Here is a 23,240-nt window from a genome sequence, read left to right on the forward strand (position 1 = left end):
GTCACATACCCACAGCGACATTTTTATTTTATGTGAAATAAGCAAAACACTTTTCGAGACAATTAAAAGAAAATACAATTTCATAATAAAATAACTCGCATGCATTACCTTTTAAAACTTTTTAAATTAAATTTGTGGGTGCACGGCTTAGTGGAGAACGAATATTTTCATCGAAAGTGTGGCTAGAGAACAGAAGACTGATGAACCTACCGACCGTTGTTTAACGGGGTGCATTCAAGAAGTTTCGAAAGAGCCGCGTTTCGAAATGTTCAATTCTGTAGGAGGGAGACGAAAAAAATAATGCGAGATTTGAATGCAGCTCGCATCAGGCGAAGGAGTTGCCCTCTCTAAACAGCATCAAATTTATGATCATTGAAGATTAGAAAGGTTTCCAAGCTAAGCGTGAAAAGTGGTGCGCGTTGAGTGAATTTAAAGCAATTTAAATGCAACGTTGGTGAGCAGTTTGCAATAACTTTAATCTGCGGGAAACGCTCTGACTTGTGATTATCCACGGATGGACCTGGCGGCTGTCGCCTGAGATCATCGTTTACGTTCGGCGGAGAGACCGACGCCGACGAGCAGGATGGTGGAGCGGTCGGACCGAGCCCCTCTGTTGGACTGGGAGGAAATCCCATCCGCGGAGAAACCCGGCGACGATGCCCCGGCGGCGACTCCCTCCGAGGAGCGACTGTCGAGCCCGTCCAACAGCCGCGGCACGGCGGGATGCTCGGGGTTTGGGTGGAGCAGCGGACCTGGGGGTCCCACTCCACCCAGCAGGTCCGAAGCAGACGGCTGCAGCGCCCCGCCGGCGGCCCCGGAGCGAGCGCTGCCGCCCGACGAGGAGGAGCATCTCTCGGATTCAGGGACGAGGGAGGCGTCGCTGGAGGACAGGATGGTGAAGTGGGAGGAAAAGGACCAGATTGTGTCTGTCTTTGTAGTTACATTTAATACCAGAACAGGTGAGACAGCTAATATGTACAAATTGTTTTCAGGGAAGCATGAAATATTCTGAGTAAATTAAGGATTATGTGTAATTTAGAACCATCCTTTCCAGGCATGATGCCTAGAACAAAATAAGCGCCTGTCAGAGCAAACTCTGCAGATCATTCTCCCACAGGTGTGGCTTTTCCTGATCTCTCTCTCCAAGTTTAAAGACAAAGTCGAAAGTCACGACACATTTTCCCTTGCCAGGTCAGCGGGGGTTTGACCAAATGTCAGGATAAGTGATATAAATCAATCAGGCGTCGCCTTCAGCAGGAGGTAACCCATACATTTTTAATCAGGGCTGTCTTGAAGATTGGCAGAGCCCTGGTGAGTCACTTGCCAGATGGATTGCTTAGTCTGAGGGCAAATCAAACAGAGAATCAATGGATGATGGAGAAAAGCTGCTCCGAATGGAGGACAGGAGATTTCCTGCAGGGTGGAGCTGTGCTCTTTTATGGGTTTGCGGCATGTGAGGCTGACATGACATGACGAGCAGGTTGCTACTGTCATGCTTGTTCAGTAAGAAGGAATCATTACTGGATAATTACCACTGCATGTCACAATCTTAGGTAAGAAGAACGCAAATAAGAATGAAGAGTCAATAATATGATGAACCTCCAGCCCACCAGTGCCATGATGCTACAGCGTTTAACAATAACAATCAATGTACATCTAGTAAATCATTGCATTATTGAAAAAACATTATTTTTAGCAAAAGAGAAAAAATGTTTATAATCACGGAGCCCAGATTTCTTCACAATAAAGACTTCCAAAAGCATAGTTGCAGATGAACCATTTGAAATCGCACCTTGAATAAAGTTGCAACTTACAAAAAAGAAATTGCTAAAGTTTTAACATTTAAGAAATGTTTCTGGGGCAAGGAACCTGAGAGTTGTTTACTTTCTTTAAAACGTCTAGGCTAGTTTTGTCTCAGTGTAACGGATGGTCCAGAATGACACTCTTTATATAAGCAAGTCTGATTTTTATTATTTATTTATTTATATTAACAAAAGGCACCTGCTGCTGAGCTAAAAAACACTTTGATCAGATTTCAGCTGAGTAAAGAAAAGCAGATCAGAATGAAACTAAAGTGTATTGCAAGAGCATTTCTGCTTTTTTCACAATCTGTTGCCTAACAACGATAAAGTTCCACACACAGTTTATTAGGATTTAATGCAGTAGACCAACACAAAGACGTGCATAATTGTGAATTGCAAGGGAAAGGATACATCTTTGCACAACTATTGATTCTTATTTTTGCCTAGTCTTTTCAGTTGTGGCAATGATTTTCCAAGTCTCTCACTGAGACTTTTATTAGGCTTTTCTTGGATTTATTGCTCCATCCATCTTTCCCTCAACTATAATTAGCTAACATAAGATTAAAACAAAAGCTTCTAGTTAGATCCTGATCTAAAGATGCAAATTATTTCAGAATTATTTTATTATTATAAAAGGAAAATATTTACATTTAAGGGTTAAAATGCAGCCTAACAGTTGTTCTATTTGAAGCAGTTGATTTGAATTTAAGTATCAAAGTAAATGGAGCTGGATAAAAATGTACACCACACTTTTCAGACATTCTTCTTTGTTTTTATCTTCTTAAAACAAATGTGCCGTGTTCTCTTCCACTTTACAAATAAGTGTTGCTTTTTGTGGTCTATCACATAAAATGCCATTAAAACATTCTGTAGTTTATGGTGGGGGAAAAAAAAGGTTGGTTTGTGGACAAACCAGCTCATATTCCTGCAGAAGGTTGTTTGACTGACGCACGTAACCGAACGCAGTCAACTCGCTGAGTCACGTTCTCTGTCCGTCTGCACCTGTCAGGCCCGGTCTGCTCAGCCGAAGCTCACGGTGACTTCCACGTCCCGTTTAGCTCCCTGAATACGAATGTACCCGTCTGTTTCTGTCGTCTGCGTGTGACACAGGTAACATGTTGGAGTGGTGTCTACCCAAAGACATGGACCTGGAGGGAGTGGAGTTCAAAGCCATCGCCAGCGGCTCCCACCGAGTCAGCACGGACTTCATGTGAGTGGCTCTGTTTGCAGGCAAACAGAGTAAGCCAGCTTCAAATATTAGGATGCGGCCCCAGATCTCCTCCCCCCCCCCCCCGCCCCCCCATCTCCCCACCTCCCGTCCTGGCAAAGTGCTGTCTGGCGCAGCCATCTGGCAGTGCCTTCGCTTCTCCCTGACTCACTGCCTCATCTTCCAACCCCACATCTTTCCTCCTTCTGCAGCTACTTCCGGAAAGGCCGCTACTTTGGCCTCGCCTGCTTCGCCAACATGGCGGTGGAGAGCACGGAGGAGAGGGGGGCCCGGATGAAGTCGGTGGGGATCCTGTCTCCGTCCTACACGCTGCTCTACCGCTACATGAGCTTCCTGGAGCACCAGGTCAGGTAAGGAAGGACCGTCTTTTACGGCAAGCAGCTTCTGGCTTCAGCAAAAGTCTTACTTTACCTTCCTCTTTTAGCAGAGATCAACATTGTGACACGACTGTTGCACTGTCACGATTACATTAAAACTGCTGACTCACTTTCTAATTATGACTGAATTGTAACCACAAACTCGTCTTTCACTTGGCCGTGCTTGTAGGAGACACCTTAAGTACACATTCACACCTGGAAACCTGAGCTGGTCTGATCACTGCGGAGTTGTGCTGGGATCAGCTGGAGTTAAAAGTCTTATTGTAGGGCATTAGGGTGGCTTTAGTGTCTAGTCAAAGCATTCACGCTATGAACTTCAGTGTGTTTTACTGGGATTTTATTTGTCAGACCATCACCAGCCAGGTTATATTTATGATGTGGGAGGAGAATGGTGCTTCAAAGTTATTCACTAAAAACTGAGGTGTGCAATTATATTCAACTAAAACCCCTTTACTCTAATCCCTTCAATTAAAACTGAGTGCCTCTAGAAGTCAAACATTTTGTGAAGTCAGAGGAACACATCAAATAGGTCAGGAATAAAATGTTGTTTTAGGACAATTATTAGTCATGTTCTGGTGGTCAAACAAAAATAAAAAGACTGTTTTAATGGTTTAACATGGTGGTAGCATCATTTTCTGTTGGAAGTTGCAAAAGATTTGAGATTGAGGCAGAAAATGGTAAAAAAAGTCTACTCGAGTTACTGAGTAATTGATCAAATTATCAGTCATCTAATATTTAAAAATTAGATGGCCCAAGATATAAAGTTAAGTGGAAATTGTTGTATTTTAAGGACAAGAATAACAATATTTCATGTAAGTAGCCAAAAATAACAAAATCAACCAAAATATTTTTTTTCACATCAGTTTCTTTCAATAAAAAAACTAATGAAACTTTAACAAAAACTGCAGATGTGTCTTTGTCGAGTGGAGTTTTGGTTAAAACATGTTTGCTCTTCGTTCATTGAAGAAAATCCAGAAATTTTACTCAAGTAAAAGTAAAACGTACAGCGTAGTAAAAAATACTCCTTCAAGTAAATAAAAATAAAAAATAAAAAATTACTCGATATAAGCTAATTGAGTAAATATAACTAGTTGCTACCCGACTCTGAAATTAACTCCCGATAAATTGAGAGAAATCAAGTTTAAAGCTACCAGAAACCCATTCTGTCACATTCCAAAAAAAGAAAAAAGAAACTAATTACTGGAGCAATTACTGCTTTAAAGTCTCACCTCAGGGAAGCAATAATATGAATTTATTTCTATTCATTCACTTTGTTGACAAAACCCTTTGAAGCCTGTCTATCATCTCACTTCCATTTCAATAAAAATGCACCATGTTATCTCATAAAATTCCAACAAAGTACATCCAAGTTTGTGGTTGTAATGTGATAAAGAAAATTACAAGAAGGATAAATACCTTAGCGAGGTATTAACATTTTAATCTTTCCTGGAATGAACTAAGGCTGAAAGCATTAGTATTTCAGTCTTTTTACATTTTGATCCAGACAAAAGGGAATAAAACCCTTCAGACGACTTTCTACTTCTCCTTTCTTTAGACTCTCAATGCCAGACTCACACTTCCTTTTTTTCAGTTGAACACACCGCTCTCTCCACATTCAGCTTCTCTTCTCTCCCTCTCCTTTCTTCTTGCACGGTTCCCACACTGCGGCCTCCAGTCATGCGGCGCTCCTGCTCATCATTCCCCCACATATCTCTCTCCAGATTCCCCCATCTGACGGCTGCTCTGGTAGTCGTCACTCCTTGTACAAAGGGCGTGCTGTTGGTCACGGGGTGACTCAAACGTTAAGGAATTTCTCTGGTTTCTTCTCTCCTCCTGACAGTCAAGAGCCGAAATCCTATTTTGCTCTTAGAGTATTGAAGGGGAAGTATGGCAACAGTCGGATGAAGGACAAGTAAAGGAACTTAGGTAACTGTTTGAAAATGTTTGGTGTGAGACAGAACTACGCAAGGCTGGCGCAAGGGCAGGGCATGTAGGAAACAGTGAGACAGTGGTGAGGTGTGCGGTAAGGGCGACAGGCCGGTTCAAGGCGGGGCTTGGGATGCATCAAGGATTTTTTTCCCCCCTATATTTTAATAGACTGTCCAAGAAATTGCCACAAAGTTTCTTTGTTAAGTTATCATTTAAAGTTACTTAACTGATAAAATAATCTTTGACATTAACTATGATGCTGCAATAACAGTGATGTTTTCAGTCCTGATTTAAAGCCGCCATCAGTTTCTCTCCACATCTAATGAAAGCGTTTTTGGAGCCCAGTAATTAAAATGCAGTCTTCGAACTTTTAATTCTGGTCACTGGAATATGGAAAAGCCACCATTACAAAAGTTTAAATTATTGGAAATGAAAGTATGCACCATTCTTTTTTTTCTGTCCTTTTTTTGACAGGCAGCCTCTCCTGACCTCTAACCTTCTGTTTTAAACAATGAATCTCTTGTGCATTAGGCTGTGGTAACCTCTGACTCAGCTAGATGCCGTAACACACTGTAACATGATAAGAAGAGCAAACAGATTTGAAATAAAACGTACTGAGTATGAAGCACTGAGGAACACCACATGTGAGGTTCAGTAAAATAAAAACAGATGATTTTATGCAGTATTATACATTTATAAACTTTTTTTTTGCTTCTAAACTAATTTTACATCTCTTATTTGTTTTTGCTGTTCTCACGTAAATCAGATTTGAAACTCCTGAAGCATCATTTTAGAGGTTTTGTCATTTCTCTTTGCTGTGGTCGGATATTTTTCCCAGCCTGACTTTCATCTCGTCAGTCTTGTTACCCAATGACGGTTTCCAGGTCACGGACAAATTCATTTGTGTAATTAAGTCCTGCGGCTGACGTGCTCATTTGCTTCACAATGCTCCTACAATAATTAGCGAACGCTTAACCCGCCGTTTTCCATTTTCAATGTTTTTGTTATTGTCTTAAGTTTGTTGCTGTCGTTGGGCGAAGCGGAGGCGGAACGTCGTGATTTTCGTCAGCCGCAGTCAGAACAGCTTTGCTCCGGGACCTGAAGCCATCTGTCCACGCGCTGATTAGTGCTCTCGTTTTTAGACTGTTTCCAGCGCTGAGTCGGAATAACACGGGCAGTATGTGGTTTTGATTGGTGACTCAGCTCATTATAGTGAATGTGCACCACCAACAAATATTTGCCCGTGGCTGTAAAAGCTTCAGAGTTTATATGTATTATATTTTTTACGGTCCAGACCTCTCTTGATGCCATTTCTTCTCTTTTCCACAGGCTCCAGCTTCAGTCCCCGGGACACTATTCACCCCTGGAGGCCTTTTATGAGGACAAGAGGGCGCTACTGCCCCCCAGTGGAGAGGATGTTATAACTGCATTCCCAGCCAACGCATGGGGAGCTGCAATTAACAACAGCATGCACCCTGAGATGAAGGTAGGAGAGATCTTCACACTTCTATGACAATAAAATGGTTTACTTTGTTGTTTTTTTTTCAGCTGATGACGTATGTTTCAGTAGTTTCTGCCTGTGTTTGTGTTTGGGATAGATCACTCATCCAGCAGGCTGCATGTCCCAGTTCATCCGCTTCTTTGGGGAACAGATCATGGTCCTTTGGAAGCTGGCTCTCCTCCGAAGGCGGATCCTCATCTTCTCTCCTCCGCCCGTGGGTGTGGTCTGCTACAGAGGTGGGAAACGTTCTGATAAAAACGTCCCACGCCATCGAAAGGCACGTCAATTCTTCTGTTTCCCGTCCTCCGTCAGTGTACTGCTGCTGTTGCCTGGCCAACATCTCCATCCCCGGCGTAGGCGTGGCAGTACCCGAGTTCCGGCCTTTCTTCTACGTTAACGTCGCCGACATCAGCGCCCTGGAAAACGAGCTTTCCTATGTAGCTTGTGAGTGATTCGCAAAACATTTCGCACCGAACGAGGAAGTCGATGGTAACCGGGCGCGGGACATGTTTGCATGTTCAGGTACGACTGAGAAGATCTTTGAGGAGAAGAAAGATCTGTATGATGTGTATGTTGATAATCAGAATGTGAAGACCTACCGAGATGGGCTGAAGCCTCTGCTGCGCCTCAGCGCCGCCGACAGAGAGAAATATCGCAAGCTCACTGAGCAGAGGTAGGTGACTGGAGTTACACAGTGAAATTAGTATTTGTTTCCTGCTTTGTTGTGTCTCGGAAAACCATCAATGCGCCTTTAACGGGTGGTGTGCACTGTTAGCCACACATATAAAAAATGGCTGCTAACAGATGTGCAATTACACAACCGCACATATTTGAAAAGCAGAAGTGGAGCCTCCTGCACAACCAACTTGAATGCAGAAAGTGGTTTCTGAATGATGAGTCATCAACAAAACAGCCATAAAACCAGCTGACCAAAAATGCTGGAGCTCCACTGTGGTTGCTAAGTGACAGCGCAGTTCACATCGAATGTGACTCCACATTCAGACTTTTTTGAAACAGTTTGTTTTCCAGACACCAAGAACCATTAACTTATTGCCGAAAAAGAATGGCTGAATGGTTTTTTTTAAGTGCTTTAAGACCGAAGTGGAAGTATAAAACATGCAAAAAGTACATTTTGCATCAAAGCGGTATGACTACTTTTGCAAGGCGCTGTATATTCTTAGGAGCTCGCTTTAAGAAAAGGTTTGTTGTAGTAAGACCATAAACAGTGAGAAGTGTCTGTGTCTGTAGGCAGATGTTGCTGTATTCCCAGGAGGAAAATGGAGACTGTGTGTCCAGCGAGGAGGATCTTTTTATTTTGTAAGTACATCATAAATGTTTTAGACGTTTTTTAAATTAGAATCCTGGATGCAGCTTAAAGTTAAATCCACCCCTGAGTTCTTGTTTTCATTTACAACAAACACAAATCAGGGTTTTTGACCAACAGAGTAAAACTAACCAAGGGAAAACAGAGAACAGTGTTTAAAAAGTGGAAGGTTCAGGGAAGTTCTCGTTTTGTTTTACTTCTGAAGGTTTTTCCTGGAGCAGAACAACAGGATTTTCCAGACTCTGAGCGAGGTGGCAGGGAGCCCGGATCCCACCATCACCCAGGACAGCGTGAGGGCCATGGGCCTGGATCCCCATGGAGACAGACTCTTCCTGCTCCACCTGCTGGAAATCTACGGTTATGACAGTCTGCTGGTTTCAGAGCAGCTGTGCTGCAGCTGAGTGTTTTTATTGTTTTTTTTTTGTTTTTTTTTCCTGTCTGTCATCACTGCTGGTTTTAACACAGGGGGCCTATCTGCCTCTGATTGCTGCACCACTGGCTTTGGGACACTGTTGAAGGCGCCATGCTGTAATGTTTGGTCTCCTCCAAGACAGCCAGAATGTCTGAACTCAGTGGTACCGACAAAAATGTGGTAAATTCTACTTAGCAGAGCCTTGTGGAGATTTCCATACAGCCGTTGTGTTTGATATCAATACTGAGCCATGTTTTTTGTTTTCCCCAGACTGTTGAAACATTTGACTAGATAAACAAAAACCGAACCGCACAAACGTATTAAGCCAGCGAGTTTTACAGTACGAAAGGTAACTAGAGGTGGGCTTCCTGTAAATAAGGCTGATTTGTCTGTGATCCGTGTGTCAGTGTATGTGTGTGATATCAAGTCTGAATCTCTGCCAGTGTTGCACTTCGTGTACCGTGTGCTGGATTTTAAAGAGACACTTTTTTGCCCAGGTGATCCAAATTAGGGCTCAAGGTCTTTCACCGACACGTCAAACTGCCTTCGCCTTCACCAAGTACGTCTGTAACATCACCAACCAAGTGACATTTAGTGACACAACGTATGTCTGAGAGGAGAATGTTTGAAAGACACAAAGGCAGCAGGTTGGTTCTAGAGATGTGTTTATTTTTGCACTTTTAGACATCAGGAGTTAAGCTTTGAGATGAATCCTATCAACATACAAGGCCAATTTAGCTCCATTAGGAAGAATAATTTTGTCATTGACCAAAAAATAAAAATAAAAAATTCAGAGCAAAAACACAAAAAGCACTGAAAGCATCAATTTCTATTACAATGTAATGGAAAAAGTAGACTATTTGAGTGGAGCTACCGAGATTTATGTAGCTCAATAGCTCCCTCTGGCTTCTATTAGATGTATTGCACGATTAAGATCCAACATGTTCGACCTCTTAGCGTCTCCGCTACGGTTCTTTTCCATTGACGTTTTCAGTTACTTAAAAGTAACCGTTTATTCTGCATAAAGAATATAAAATGACAGCTAATAAATGTGATTTTATATCAACCCCAGTCAGAATCTGGGGCGGCGGGAGTAGTTACTGCAGCTTCTTTTGCGCTATAAGTAATCTGAAACAATATACAGTGCCTTGCTAAATTAGGTGTAGCCTACTCCTTAAGCGTTTCCACATTTTTGTCACATTACAACCCGAAACCTCAATGTAGTTTGAAGTATTTTTATGCATTAGCTTCTTTGCAAGATTAACACAATATTAGTCAGGATGAATGTGAGTTTGACCAGATTTCCGTGTAGATTCACATCTGGAGTTTGACTAGGCCTCTCCAATGAATGAATACAGTTGATCTGCATTTAGCTTAATTGATTAAAAACAAAAGGCAGACATTATTTTTGGAACAAACCGTTACCTGTCTGGTTGTATTCCTTAGTGCTTTTTGTTCATTTGCACACCTTAAAACAAACACAAAAAAAAAGGTATTCTGGATGCCCTGGATTTTATTTCGATTTATTTAAATAGACAACTTGATGAAATACTTGCCACATATTTTAGCTTTTGCTATTGTGTGTAGCACACATAAAATTTGATAACACACAGAATTGTGTGGCTAAAATGTGAAAATGTTTAAGGGGTATGAAACCAGTATACCACTGTATAACCCCACAGCTTTTAGCACATCTTACTTTTGGTGACTTTTAAAGGTTAATCTGCATAGTTCTAGAAATCACACCCAAACCCCCTCAAAATGCGTTTCATTATAATCATCTGTAGATGAAAATGCAACCATTTGTTTTAAATTCATACAGCAACACGCTGCACAGTAAGATAACTCAGAGCTTTCAGTCAGTGTCCTGCATTAACTATGAGATCCAGAGGTCTAACTCAGCGATTCTTTTTCTATTTTAGTTTTATCTGTAAGATATTAAATGTGAATCTAAATGTGTTTTTATGTAAAGAAATGGGATCAGCTGAATGTGTTATACAGCGACGATGATCTCCCTGAGCCTCCGTGTATATCAAACCCATGCACCTGTACACTGTAAGAAAACATTTCCACATCTCGCCAACTAAAGCTACTTGTACAAAGCAGAAGCAAACATCTTTGTAGTTAAGGATAGTCTGAGTCATGTTAAAAACACCTTTGCTTTATTTATTTTCACCGTCAATCATGTCAGAAATAAAGTGCACAACCACTTTTAATAAAAAATTCTTCTCTTGCTCTTATTTCAAATATTCCTTTATCTGTGAATGTACATGCTTTCAGGATTGTTTTCCCACGGTGAGGATTTTCTGTGTCCGTGGATCACAAACTTCTCACCACGGCCAGTTTAAGTACGGTCAACCAGTTCTGTTTCACGTCCAGATCGTCGCAGGAGAACACGTGGCTGGTTTTGGACTGTTTGAGACTGAAATGGTTCTGATCCTGCAGCTCCTCGATCACACAGCTGAGTAACGGCACGGTGAGCAGGGGCTTCTCGTCCTGGACACAAGGAGGGAAAGAAAGGACCAACAATGGCTGTCACTATAGAACAAATATCAATAAGAATGACCACTTTCATTTGGCAAAATTCCTTGTACTGGAGTTTCTAAGCTGTACAAACCTTCAGCAAAAAGTTTAAGTAGCAGAAAATGAGTAGTTTTAATACGTTTTGAACATCTACTGTAAATGTCTGAGGATTTTCAAGGACATTTACAGATTCAAATCAGGCTCCTGGGAAAATAAGTGAGCTTTTCTACTTCTACATTCAAACAGATTGAAACAATCCACAGCAGTGATGTGTTAACCTCCAATTGTCTGGTTATTAGAAACTACTCAAGTCCAGAATTATTTATGCCCCTAGCAGATTAAAATTTAAAGTACACAACTATTTAAGCACTTTGAAATAGTTGTTTGCAGTTTTAATTGACTGTGCAATATTTCAAACAAACATATTTTTACTGATGTCATATTACACCAGGTCAAGATGTGTAAAAATCCTTCAAATGAATTCATCTTTTAACGCAGTAGCAACAGAAAAAAAGTAGAAAGTGTGTAATGGCAGATAAACGTCTTTTCAGCATCTCTGTTGCATTTGTAAATTATTCTACAAGACATCTCATTAAAAAGCAATTGCCTTTTTCTTTAAGTGTGTTGTACTTCTTCATCTATAGTGACAATAAATAAAAGATTGTATACAGATAAAATTGATGGATCATTACCTGTGGAGTATTGTACACATGGAAAAATGGAGGCTGAGTCCCACTGAGAACGCACCACACTTCTTGCCAAATCGTGGAGTTGTCCCTGTACTGTAGGAACCCACTCAGAACACAGTCCATTGATCCTGGATATGCTTCACACTGGGATGAAACCAAAAGCAAAACTTGGATCAGAATGTTGCAGGATAATCTAGTAACATAAATGTAGCCGCAGCTTGACTGGGAAAACCTAAAGCAGAAAAAACGCAATCCAGTATCACAGAACATCCTACCTCCAACATCCGTCTCTTTTTTCGCTCCATCCTCTCGGCTCTCTGGCCAGCCAGGACGGAGTAACAAGCTTTGCACACTTTGTTCAGCCTGTTGCTGTCGTACTCTAAAGCCACTTTGTTGTCTGAACACTTCCAACACACCACCTGGGGGGGAGAGCAGACACCATCACCTGTGAACTGGCCTTGTGTTGCGTTCTGTTTCGTACAGTACAAAGCGTCCGGATCCTCACGTAGCCACAGGCGCGACAGTGATGTCTTCTCCTGGTGAGTGCATTGAAAGGCTCCTGGCATGTCATACACAGGGTCACCTCATTGTCTCTGATCCAGCGAGGGGCTCGTCGGCCAAGTTCCTGTACAACAGGTGTCTATCTTAGTGGGGGGTTTTTTTATTTTTAATTGCACACAATGACCAATTTGTGGCTGCAATTTTCAAGGAAGTATGTGATCCAACCTACAGTTTCTTCTGTAGGTTCTTTAGTAGGCAGTTTGAAGGTTTCGTTTTTCTTCTGAAACACATCAATGGCTTCTTGAATTGCCTAGAGATAGAGTACAAATTAGAAGTCTTTCTGTGACTTCAGCAGCAGTTAATGTACTGCAGCTAAACAAAAATACCTTTATCCAGTCGTCTCGCTCCTGCTCAGAGCTTGTAAAGAAAGTTAAAAAAAAACTGATTACATTTAAATTGAATGCAACATGTAAAGTGCTTATTGGAAATCAACCGCTTGAATTTAATTGCTAAGGCTGCAGGGCATTCATTTTACTTTGTGCAAGTCTTTGAAAGTAACAGTCTGCATAATGCGTGTCCATTAAAATCCATTCAGATACATCCTGTATGAATCAGAAACGTTAACACTTGTTTTCAAAGAGCTCTGGACTTCAGCTGTTAGGAAATGCTGTGAACCTACCTGGCCTGTAGCTCCAGAGTCTTTTCCTTGCCAGAGACCTGGAAAGTGTACGAGTGGTCTTCATTGGTCGTCTGTTGCGTTTGCATGCCATCCACGCCAATCCTGCAGCGGACAGTAAACCGCTGCCCAACCAGGCTGAACTTTGCGCAGCAGCACAGCAAGAAGTTGTTAAACTGTGTACATAAAACACTAACGTTAGTATTAGTGTGACGAACACTGGAGGAGATTTTTTTCCTGCACACAACCGACCAAGAACAGATGTCTCTCCATAGCCGACGTGTTCCTGGCAGCCAGTTTCAGCAGGCGACCTTCTTTGAGAAATTCGTTAGCGGGGTTGACCACTTCTTCTTCTCCAACCATCTCATAAATCTCCAGAAGCCGTTTCAGGTTCTCCTACGATGAAACAAACATGGACTGAATTGATCTGCTTAAAAACCCATCAATACTGTGCCTATGTTGTCACCATAGTCTATAAAATAAAATGAAAATATTGAGGTGGTGAAAATCGCCAACATTAGCTCGAATCAGAACGGTATCAAAGTTAGGCGTTTACGCACGGCTTTGTGGATGGCACTGTTTGAGTGAATTGCTGCCATAGAAACAGCCTCCAAGGATTCTATGGGGGGAAAAAGTAAAACAAGAATCTCAAACACTTTCAAAACTGTCTTAGGAAAACTAGCAATAGTTATAGTATGAACAGCATCTTCCGTACTTTTTGGAATCCCTGGCAACAATGTGTAATTTAATATTTTACTTCAATAGCATAACCTCATATATATATATATATATATATATAAATAAAAAGAAAATGCTACAAAGTCTCTTCCAGCCTTTGGTCTGTAATTTCACTGTAAGATCACTTCAAGGCATTTTTTGTTGTTCATTTTCATCAGTTTATGTCTTGTGATTTGGTAAAAAAAAAAAAAACCACTTACTGTTAGCAAGCTCATAATCTGGGTCCACTTCAGGAAGCTTCTTCAAGTAATCCTTCAGGAGCATCTCATAGCGTGGAACCCTCTGGACCGGTTCCAGCATGTGGTGCTGCAGGGTGAGGTTGCCGCACAATTCCTGACTCTAGCAGCACAAACATAACACCATTGATCAGATCTAGGTGAGACACGTAGAGATGTACAAATAGATCCTTGCTCTGGTGAGTGTTTCTTGCCTGGATGTCCTGGATGATGTTTCTGAAGGCAGATGAGCGTTCGGTCCAGGTTCTGACCAGTTCTATGGCTCGGTCAAAGTTCCTGATGTAGTCAGCATACATCCTCAGGAAGGGTGCGTGCTGCAGGAGAGCTTTACCCAAACCAGGGCTTTCATGCCTTTGTTGAAATGTAGCAGAAAAATATTTTTAATGTCTCAAACAATTCCTGTTATAAGGACATTTTATGTTCATTAAAAAACAAAATGCTATTTTGGCCAGGCCTGATGGTGCAACGTCGTGTATTCTCTAGTCGGGTATAAAATGGTTCCCCCTTTAATGAAAGATTAAGCAGCGGTAAGGAAGTTCACCAAGTAATTAGAACCAAGACTCACCAGTGCATGATGCAGTTTTCCAGATCAGGCAGTAGAAACTGGCTGTGGAATGAGTAGATGGACGATATGTTGGAGAAGATATTTTTTATCACGTCAGGAGGAAATGAGCCGCGATCGGCTTCTTGTGTAAGTCGTAAGCAGAAGACCTGCAGAGAGTTAAGAAGCCAAGGTCACGCAGCAATGTTCATGATCATTTTTACAACTTCTCTTTTTAATTATGCTCAGATTTGTAGTGCATGATTGCATTTACTCATTTCCATAAAGGAAATGAAACCACCAGCGCTCGAGCCATCTGTCCAACCTTGTTTACTTCAGCGTAGCTCATTCGTGTGTGCTGCAAAGATTATTTTTGTCCATCGTCTGGCACCAAAAGGTTACCACATATTCATTTACCACATTCCTGTTGCACTTAACCAAACTTTTGAAATGCATTAGCTTTATGTCTTTTTTATAAGATCAAAAAACCAAAACACAAAAGTTTTGTTACCTGGTCGACAAGGTGGAGACGGGCCACATACGTCCTCTCTGTCTGCAGCAGCTCATTAGCTATCCTGTATAGTTTCTGTTCTTTGTCATCTTCACTTTTTGACTCACTTCCTCCACTTTCCTTCATTTTCTCCCGATCTTCCTCGTTATTGTCAGCTTGTGAAACCAGGTGACAGCTCTCTTCTCTAGCGGTCACTTTATTCCACTCACAGGAATACCTGCTAACGCGTCCTCCGAGTGCCTTGCCTTCATCCATTAGGCTTTCTGTTGACTCTTCACTCTGCTGTATTTTGCCATTTTGTTGTCCTGGAGAAAGTTCAGTGCCATTACTGCAAAGACGGTCTCCATCTGTGGTTCTTAGCTTACAGTCAGCTGGGGTCTTGATATCGACACCAGGCCCATTGCAGTTAGCTGATTTTAGAGGTGCAGCTTTTTCAGGAGGAATCCTGCATAGAAGGCAATTTTTTTTTTTTTTAGAAATGATCTTCATGCATAAAAGTAAAAAAAAAAAATACACATCAGCCAACTTCCTACCTGGTTTCATTCATGTAGACTGTTAAATCAGGCACGCTTAGAGATTTTTCTGCCTTCTTCTCTCGTTTCGGCAGTTTCTCACTTGAGATTCTGTGCAGGCCCAGAAACGACTTGGAGCTCTTGGCAGGGCTAAAGCTGCCCATCTTCTTCAGAACGGGACTCGGGGTGCGCAGCTTTCCCATTAGAGGGCTACGGTTTTTTGGGGACAGCTTAGCAGGGCCGTGGCCCGTCTCCCTCAGTGGACTGAGACCCTGAGTACTTATCTCAGCCGGACTTGGAAATCTTGAAACTAAACTGCTTGAAAGGTTTGGCGCCAGCATGGGATGTTCCGCAGACACTGGATTCAAAAAGTTGCCTCCTCCACCTCTGACTGGACTGGGTGACCCTTGACAAATCTGTGGGCTAACACAGGAAATGCAGATTCTACAATCTATGTTGGTTGAGCCATTTCCTGTGTCTAAAGTGGGATGGCAGGCTTGATCTTGTCCGGTCTTCTGAAACCTCTGAAGGTGAGCTGGTTTAGGAGTCGCTACAAACACAGAAGGTTCGGTGGGAAAATGTTTCATCACTGCATTGTTAAAAAAAAATTAACAAAACAGAATTTCCACCAACTCAAACTTTTTTTTAGGGTAATTTAACGGTTTTTCATGCAAGATTTACCTTTCTGTTGATCCACAAATGAAATTTTCCGTATGTTCTCAAATACGTGCAAAAGCATTACGTGATAATTCGTAAAAACACACAAGCGTCACATGAAGACGTTTGTATTTTTGAGCTTACTTAGAAACTTGAAAGGAGATCCCTTTGATTTCCTGTTTTCATAATCCTCATTTGTACTAGGTTCGGGGTTTGGTTTTGTTGCAGAGAAAGCGTCGTGAGCACGGCTACAGCTGTGAGCGCCGCACGCTCCGCTGTCCGCATCTAAAAGAAAAAACACCGTTATCTCCAAAGTAAGAAATACAGTGTTAGTCAGCAGTTGGTAACATTTTAAAACTCCTTCAACAGTTAAATGACCTGTAAAAATGTTACTACACAGAAGCGTTACTAAAACCACAGGTCTACTAATTAATGAGGTATGAAAAGCTTTTTTGATATACATTACAACATATATTCAGCCAAAACAAAATTGCTGCCAGTCTCTATTCAACATATGAAACCGATTTTTCCATACAGCAAAAAAATAAGCACCAAGTACTTTAGTTAAATTACCTCCTGCTACTGGTCTACAGTTGTCTACAATTAACCCAGGAAAGATTCTTAGAAGCATTACAAACACGTCCACTGTAATTTAAAAATATATATATAAAAATTTGCAGCATAAGCAAACATGTTACATTTAGACTTTATAGCCGATTGTTTTCCTACCTGCATTTACACCAAGTTGGAGCCAGATTAGCCCTTGTTTGTAGGAAAGTTGATCTATTTGTGCTTCTGTGAGGCTGATTTGTTGGTCATGTGAAGAAGGCTAAAGTCCGCTGCTTTCTCAATGGAAAACTTCTGTTTTTTCACTTCTGCTTAACTGTTTGAGGCAAACCTTTGCCAGACTTGCATGCTTCGCTGCTGCTGTCTCCATAGCAACAGCGCAAAGGACATGCGCAGTTTGTCTAAGAAGTTCTCAAAAATACAAAGGATAACTGAACTTTTAGATATTTAAAAAAATCGGATGCATTTCTGGCTCTTTACGATATAGATTTCAGTGTAAATGTAAATGACGAATAACCCTAGGACTGCTATTTCTGACACAAAAGTTCTGACACATGGTGATATGGGACGATGGTGGTGGGTTTCTGGTTCAATTCCCTTCATGTCAACCTCTGACAGAGGCCCAAAATCAGTTCAGGCAGGTTAGAATGCACCAATGCTCATAGTTTACCACCTATATATTTTGAAACAATTTCACAGATGCAATTTGAACTAGCTCTCATTCTTTATTCATATTTTGCCTGAAATAAAGTTTAAAAACAGAGACATGAAGTGATTCACAAATCAGGATATCGATTATGCTGCCACCTACCATTAATTTTCTTCTCTCCTGTCGTATCTGCTCACATAAACTGTACTTTTACCATGACTAATTTCCATAAACAACTGCTTAAAACCTTCAAACAGAAAATTGAAACTTTGACTGAAAAACGACAATTGTTTTTGAAACCATGTCTAGTCATACATTTGGCTTGTATTGTATGGGTTCTGTTGCATCCGTCTAAAACTTTTACACCTTGATTTACCGTGTAGCCTTTTGGATGGCACGTGTGTGTGGGGGGTTTCTCTTTAAAAAAAAAAAAAAAAAAAAAAAAAAAAAACGAGCAACTTTTACACTTACACGTTTGTCTATTTCCCCCGAACATTTATCAGAGTATGGCTTGTACTGCTGGATCCTCTGTCTAACAGTACCAATGAAGCAGGCAGCCTTTAAAAACAGTTCTTCCTCACTGAGAGAACAGTAATTGCTTTGTATGAGAATGTGGGTCTGTGTGGACTAAAGACATAAATGTAGAGACACACAAGCAACGTCTGGGCTTATTCAGTCAATGTGAAATAATACCCTCGTCCACAAAGTCACCAAGTGTGCCTAGTACACTCATACACAAACTGATGCTCTAACTAAGAGGCTGCCCTGGCCACCTCTTAGTAGTTTTACGCTCCCTCCACAAACAACGCTTTTAACTTTTGAATGCACACTCCATAGATTGTTTTTTTAAAAAAGGTTTTATGAAACCAAGTTAACATTTCACCCTTCTGGGTCTGTGGACTTTTTTTTTTTTATGCACCGTGATTGATTGTGTTGATGCAAATGGCACACCATACAGCCTGGGTGCATTTTTGTGGTTAACTGTGATATGCTTTATGACCTTCCATATATCTCTTAGCACCTCTTCAGTCAATGTTTCTGCAAGTTTTTTTGACTCAAGCTCAATGCTCTTGAGTGAGGGGAAACAAAAGCAACTCAACCTTTAAAAGAAAATGACAAATGACGACATTATTTTTATTTCTACAACACACCTTAAAATAGCATTTTCTGTATTCAAGAAACAGGTAGCTGTTAATTGGCAAATGCAACACGAAGAAACAAACAAAAACATTAATATTAGAATTCCTAATTGGTTCATAGCACAACCGCATCATGTTCTTGCTTGAGGTGGTTGGCAGGAGACCCTTTCTGGGGTTTTTTTTTCTCAGAAAGCTACATAGTGCATTGACTGAATTTATTCAGCAGCGACCGGTTATTAAAGAAAGCTTGTTTAAAAAGAAAAAAGTTGAAAGTAGCCACCTCACCTGGGTCAAGGTCGTTCCCTGTCGCGCCTTTGTCTTTCCGTCGGACTGCCACTCGTCTAAATTCCTCCGCCTCACGGGTCCCTGTTAGAGTCAAACTGTTTCTTTTCTTCAAGTCAAACATTGTTTCACCTGCGAACTGTGAAACTCCAATGAAACTTGGCAACATGACCCAGACCATAGAGATGCTACCCGGTGTGTGTGGTTCTCGTTTCACGTGTATAATCATCGGCACCAGCTGTTGAGAAACCCCGCCCACTTATTTAAATAAGCACGCGCCTTTCTTTATGTTCTCTCTCTAAACGCCATCTAGAGAAAATGGAGGCGCTTGGAAAGTGAATAAGGTATTTCTAATAGTTAGCTTTTTTATTTTTATTTTTATTTTTTATTTTACAACAAAAGCCTATAGCCTATATATGTGAAAGTAGTTTTAAATTCTTGGGGGTACTATGACAAAAAAAAAAAAAGCTTATTTGTGTGCTTAGGAGTTTCTGTGCCGATTAATTTTTTTGCGAAGCGTGGGTATCTCTTTAAATGTTACAAAATAAAGCTGTATTTCCTCCCTCAGCCTACTGGCTGCAATGTTGACACCTTGAGATGCCATGAGACCTAAATTCTGAATATCATGACATGGAGGCCATCCCAGTTTCATTTTAGCTTTTAAACTGGTTCTATTGATCCTGTGTCCAGACAGAGGAATAATCAGTAGCCCAGCATCATGACCTGTTTGTTCTGAAGATCCTGCAGGTTCCACTTCTCTTCCTAACGTGGCGCCTCCTCACCCTGATTCTCAGACTGACAGGAGGAACCACAGAGCTCTGTTAGGTTAAAAGTTCATATTCTGAAGTTGGGATATTTTTCCTCCAACAGGTTCCAGAAGAATCACCTCAAACCAGTTGATTTTATTTCGCTGTCCTTTGAGTGGAGTGGAGCTATAAAGGTTGAAAAAGGTTATCATTTTGGAGAAAGTCTCATCAACATCAATATTTCCACTAAATAAGAGGAAAAAAATTGTTTGATAAAGGAAAAGCCTCTCAGACTCTGAGCCCGACAGCACCAAACAATTTTTTTATATTAGACAATTAATTTAATTTCACATAATTATCGCGGTAGAAGCCATTTTGTTTGCTAAATATTTAATGAAACATATTTACCGTGTCTGATGTTTGTTGTAAATGACGTAAAATCACAAAGAACGAGGTAGTCCAAGTTTGTGTTTATTGAACGTTCAGAAATTACAGCGGGTCTGATGCGCCAAGACAAAGATAAAACAACCCGAACCGGTGATGAACTCTAAACCACTCGCACCTTTTCACTCTCCGTCTCTCTGTCGTTAAAGCACACCCGTTGCCATGCCAACCGTCTGCGCTACACAAGCCGACCAGAGATGATGCTAAAAACATTCAGTCCGTTACGATATCAGGTTTTCAGGCTTGATATTTATTTTTGCGATCATTARTAAGCCTCTCATGAACACAGCGGTGGTTGATCAGTTAATTTTAAACTCCTGCTCTGCTCGTTATTTTGGTAATGGAACCGAAACGCACAGAATTGCGCAACTCCTTGTTGAAACAATAATCACTGAGATTATTATTGCTGTTGGGTCATTGATTTGAACACGTTTTATTGATTTTCTTGTTGTTGTTCTTTCATAAAGTTACGAACGTTTTAAGCGAGTCAGAGGAGGACGTGCTGCTCTCAGCGTCCTGGCGGCGTTCAGTTTGTCTCCTAATGTCGAGATCGACTCGCAGTACGGTGCCGCACCCCTTTACTTCTGATATTTACTTCTGCTCCTGAACGATTCAGGAGCAGCTCTGTGTGGATTGTTTGTTCATTTTTCCATTATTTTTTTCCCCAACCTTAGCACTTGAACAAGCAAGTCGGTAAATATGTTTCAMAATTAGCTGGATACCAGCTCAATATTTCTTGAACCAAATGATGAAAATAGCAAATGTCCAAATGTTTAGAACAGAAGGATGTGATTCAACAGAATACAACCAAGACCTTCCATAGATATTATTTAAATGACATCACAAACCATTCTCACAACAACCACCACAGAGCATTGATAATCCGCATTATGACTCTATAACACTTAGCACTGAACAAAACCAGTTTTCCATTCAATCAATTAATTTTAAAAAATGAATAAATGAAGGTTTAAGTGCTAATTTTGAACTAAAATACGCTGGTGCTGCCCTGCCTAAAATCCCCTCATTTTTCTAACAAAGAATAATTTTGTAGAAATAAACAAGCAACAAAAAAAAAAAAGTGATAGTAAAATTAATTTCAATGCTCAATGAGCTTAAATACGGGAGAGGCTGTGAGCTTGTCAAAAGACCTGGGATGATCTATGGATCCATTTTCTTACACCATTGTCCCCAGTGGGGTCAGGAGAGGTGCTGGTGCCTGTCTCTAGCAAGAGGCAGGGTACACCCTGGACAGGTCACCAGCAGCACAGAGACAGACAGGACAAAACAACCATGCATGCACACATCCATACCTGAGGATGGGTTTACAGAAATCAGTTAACCTAACAGTCATGCTTTTGGACTTTAGGAGGAAGCCGGAGTACCCGGAGAGATGCATCTATTGGGAGAACATGTAAACTATGGAGGACCAAAACCGACAAAATAAGAAATAAAAGAATATATATATATATATATATATATTTCCATATATATATATATATATATATATGGAAACTGGCAGTGGAGCAAGTACCTGCTGGCGGCAGAGCAGGAACCGGGAGGCCGTTGGGACCCATGACGAGGCTCCGGAGGCCGACGAGATAAACAAAAAAAACCCTTGAGGTCGGTAAGTAAAGGTAAGTTGATGGATGGAAAAAAAGCGTGGTTATTATTTTTTGTTTTGTATGTGTTATTATTGTGTGATATGGACATAAACATTTCCTATCATAAATRGACCTAAGAGCACCAGGTGAGAGACATGGTTAATTTAAGAATACTTAATGAAAAACCCGGCTCCTCTGTTATATATATATATATGAATAATAAACTTCGTGTTTATTAAACACGAAGTTTTTAATTCATTTATGACTGTCTAAAAAGAATGCATATACATATTCTGGACTGAAGGAGGAGCTCTTGTAGAGAAATTCACTCAATAACAGCCACTTATTATTTTTATTTTTTAACCTCTCAAGTATGCTATTCATTGGAATTTCTTTTTCTAAAATTATCTTTTGCAAAGCCAAAATGTGTGTGTTTGTACGTTTATTTTCTTTCTTTTTAGCAAAAAAACAAAGCGAATGAAAAATATATTCCAAATGTAATTAATGCAGTTTTTCTCTTTTGTTTTTTCCCCCAGAGGATATGCAACAATGCTACATTTGTCCCCCGCTGAAGTTTTGTACTTAGGATACAGTTTACCGATGTGTTATCTGTTGAAGGTAGAAAAAAATGAGGAGGGAAGCCCCGTGACTCTATGACGTCAACTGCGCTGCTTTCGTCACCTTGCTCGCTGTCTGACAGAGAGCCGAAAAATAAAGAGAGTGCTCACTCTGTCATTAAATTACAGTTCTCGTTTCTTCACATAAATGCATTTATKTATTTATTTTGCCAACCAGTAAGTGTTATTACATAACAAAATACAAGTCATTGTTCGTAAAACTTTTGATGGAGAAAAATCTTACAATGAAAAGGAACATTAGACATGTTATTCAGCATGTACTGTGGAGAATGTAGCAAGAGAAAATTGTGGATTTATTTATGTAGTACAGTTGTTAGTAAAGTGTTGTTATATATTATTACTACATAATAATACTTATTATAATGACAATACAAATATAAAAATTATTAATAACTACAATAGATAAAATACAAAGTAAGTCATCTCTGATATTTGCTCAATCAATGATATTCTAATTATATATATAATCACTTGCTAATAACTTTAATAACAGCAAAAGGAATCTAATAATAATAATAATAATAATAATAATAATAATAATAATAATAATAAATAAAGTTGTACTTTTGTTTTTCCACATCAGGACTAAAAACAGCGCATGCGTCCTCAACCCGCGCCCGTTCAACTTCAGACCGGAAGGGGTTAAGAAATTTGTTGACAGAGTAACTCCTCTCTCAAGCGCTTCCTATCTCTGGCTAATCTTGAGTAGTAGCAGTCAGTTGCCTACAGTCCGGGAAGAACGTCCCTCTAGTTCAGGGATGTCAAAGTCAAATACACAGAGGGCCAAAAAAAACAAATTTGCTACAAGCCGAGGGCCGGACTGGTTTAATGTTTATTAAAACATATTGAAATGATTGCACATAGCCTATTGAACCAAGACCTAACAGAGTGTATTATTTAACGATTAAATGAATAAAGCAATATTTTGTTATGGCTCTGTCAGTAACTTCAAGGGAAAACATTTTTCAAGAGGCAAACGGCAACAAATTTAATTGTTTTTAAAAACAAAATATG

The 23,240-nt window shown here is 40.4% G+C and overlaps 2 protein-coding genes across 4 annotated transcripts; one reads left to right on the top strand and one right to left on the bottom strand.

Moving 5' to 3' along the window:
* Nucleotides 1–89: 89 nt before the first annotated feature.
* Nucleotides 90–10,796, top strand: LOC103459588 (protein LCHN-like). Its single transcript, XM_008401279.2, has 9 exons — nucleotides 90–959; nucleotides 2,913–3,012; nucleotides 3,222–3,380; nucleotides 6,666–6,822; nucleotides 6,935–7,073; nucleotides 7,150–7,281; nucleotides 7,360–7,510; nucleotides 8,086–8,154; nucleotides 8,367–10,796. Exons 1-9 carry the CDS (start codon nucleotides 584–586, stop codon nucleotides 8,560–8,562), a joined length of 1,479 nt encoding a protein of 492 aa, XP_008399501.1. The 5' UTR covers nucleotides 90–583; the 3' UTR covers nucleotides 8,563–10,796.
* On the bottom strand, nucleotides 10,714–19,057 carry LOC103459587 (FYVE, RhoGEF and PH domain-containing protein 4-like). 3 transcript variants are annotated; one of them, XM_008401278.2, is made up of 17 exons: nucleotides 16,887–17,072; nucleotides 16,731–16,802; nucleotides 16,302–16,442; nucleotides 15,522–16,050; nucleotides 14,989–15,433; nucleotides 14,502–14,647; nucleotides 14,131–14,287; nucleotides 13,901–14,039; nucleotides 13,523–13,581; nucleotides 13,215–13,358; nucleotides 12,966–13,138; nucleotides 12,673–12,703; nucleotides 12,516–12,596; nucleotides 12,291–12,410; nucleotides 12,061–12,204; nucleotides 11,789–11,929; nucleotides 10,714–11,069 (listed from the first exon to the last, which is right to left on the bottom strand). In XM_008401278.2, exons 2-17 carry the CDS (start codon nucleotides 16,786–16,788, stop codon nucleotides 10,893–10,895), a joined length of 2,685 nt encoding a protein of 894 aa, XP_008399500.1. In that variant the 5' UTR covers nucleotides 16,789–16,802; nucleotides 16,887–17,072; the 3' UTR covers nucleotides 10,714–10,892. The 3 variants fall into 3 exon arrangements, with proteins under 3 accessions (XP_008399500.1, XP_008399498.1, XP_008399499.1); XM_008401276.2 differs by lacking the exons at nucleotides 16,731–16,802; nucleotides 16,887–17,072 and adding an exon at nucleotides 18,798–19,057; XM_008401277.2 differs by lacking the exons at nucleotides 16,302–16,442; nucleotides 16,731–16,802; nucleotides 16,887–17,072 and adding an exon at nucleotides 18,798–19,037.
* Between the last annotated feature and the right edge of the window lie 4,183 nt (nucleotides 19,058–23,240).

The sequence above is a fragment of the Poecilia reticulata genome, linkage group LG23, assembly GCF_000633615.1.
Source record: "Poecilia reticulata strain Guanapo linkage group LG23, Guppy_female_1.0+MT, whole genome shotgun sequence".
NCBI lineage: Eukaryota > Metazoa > Chordata > Actinopteri > Cyprinodontiformes > Poeciliidae > Poecilia > Poecilia reticulata.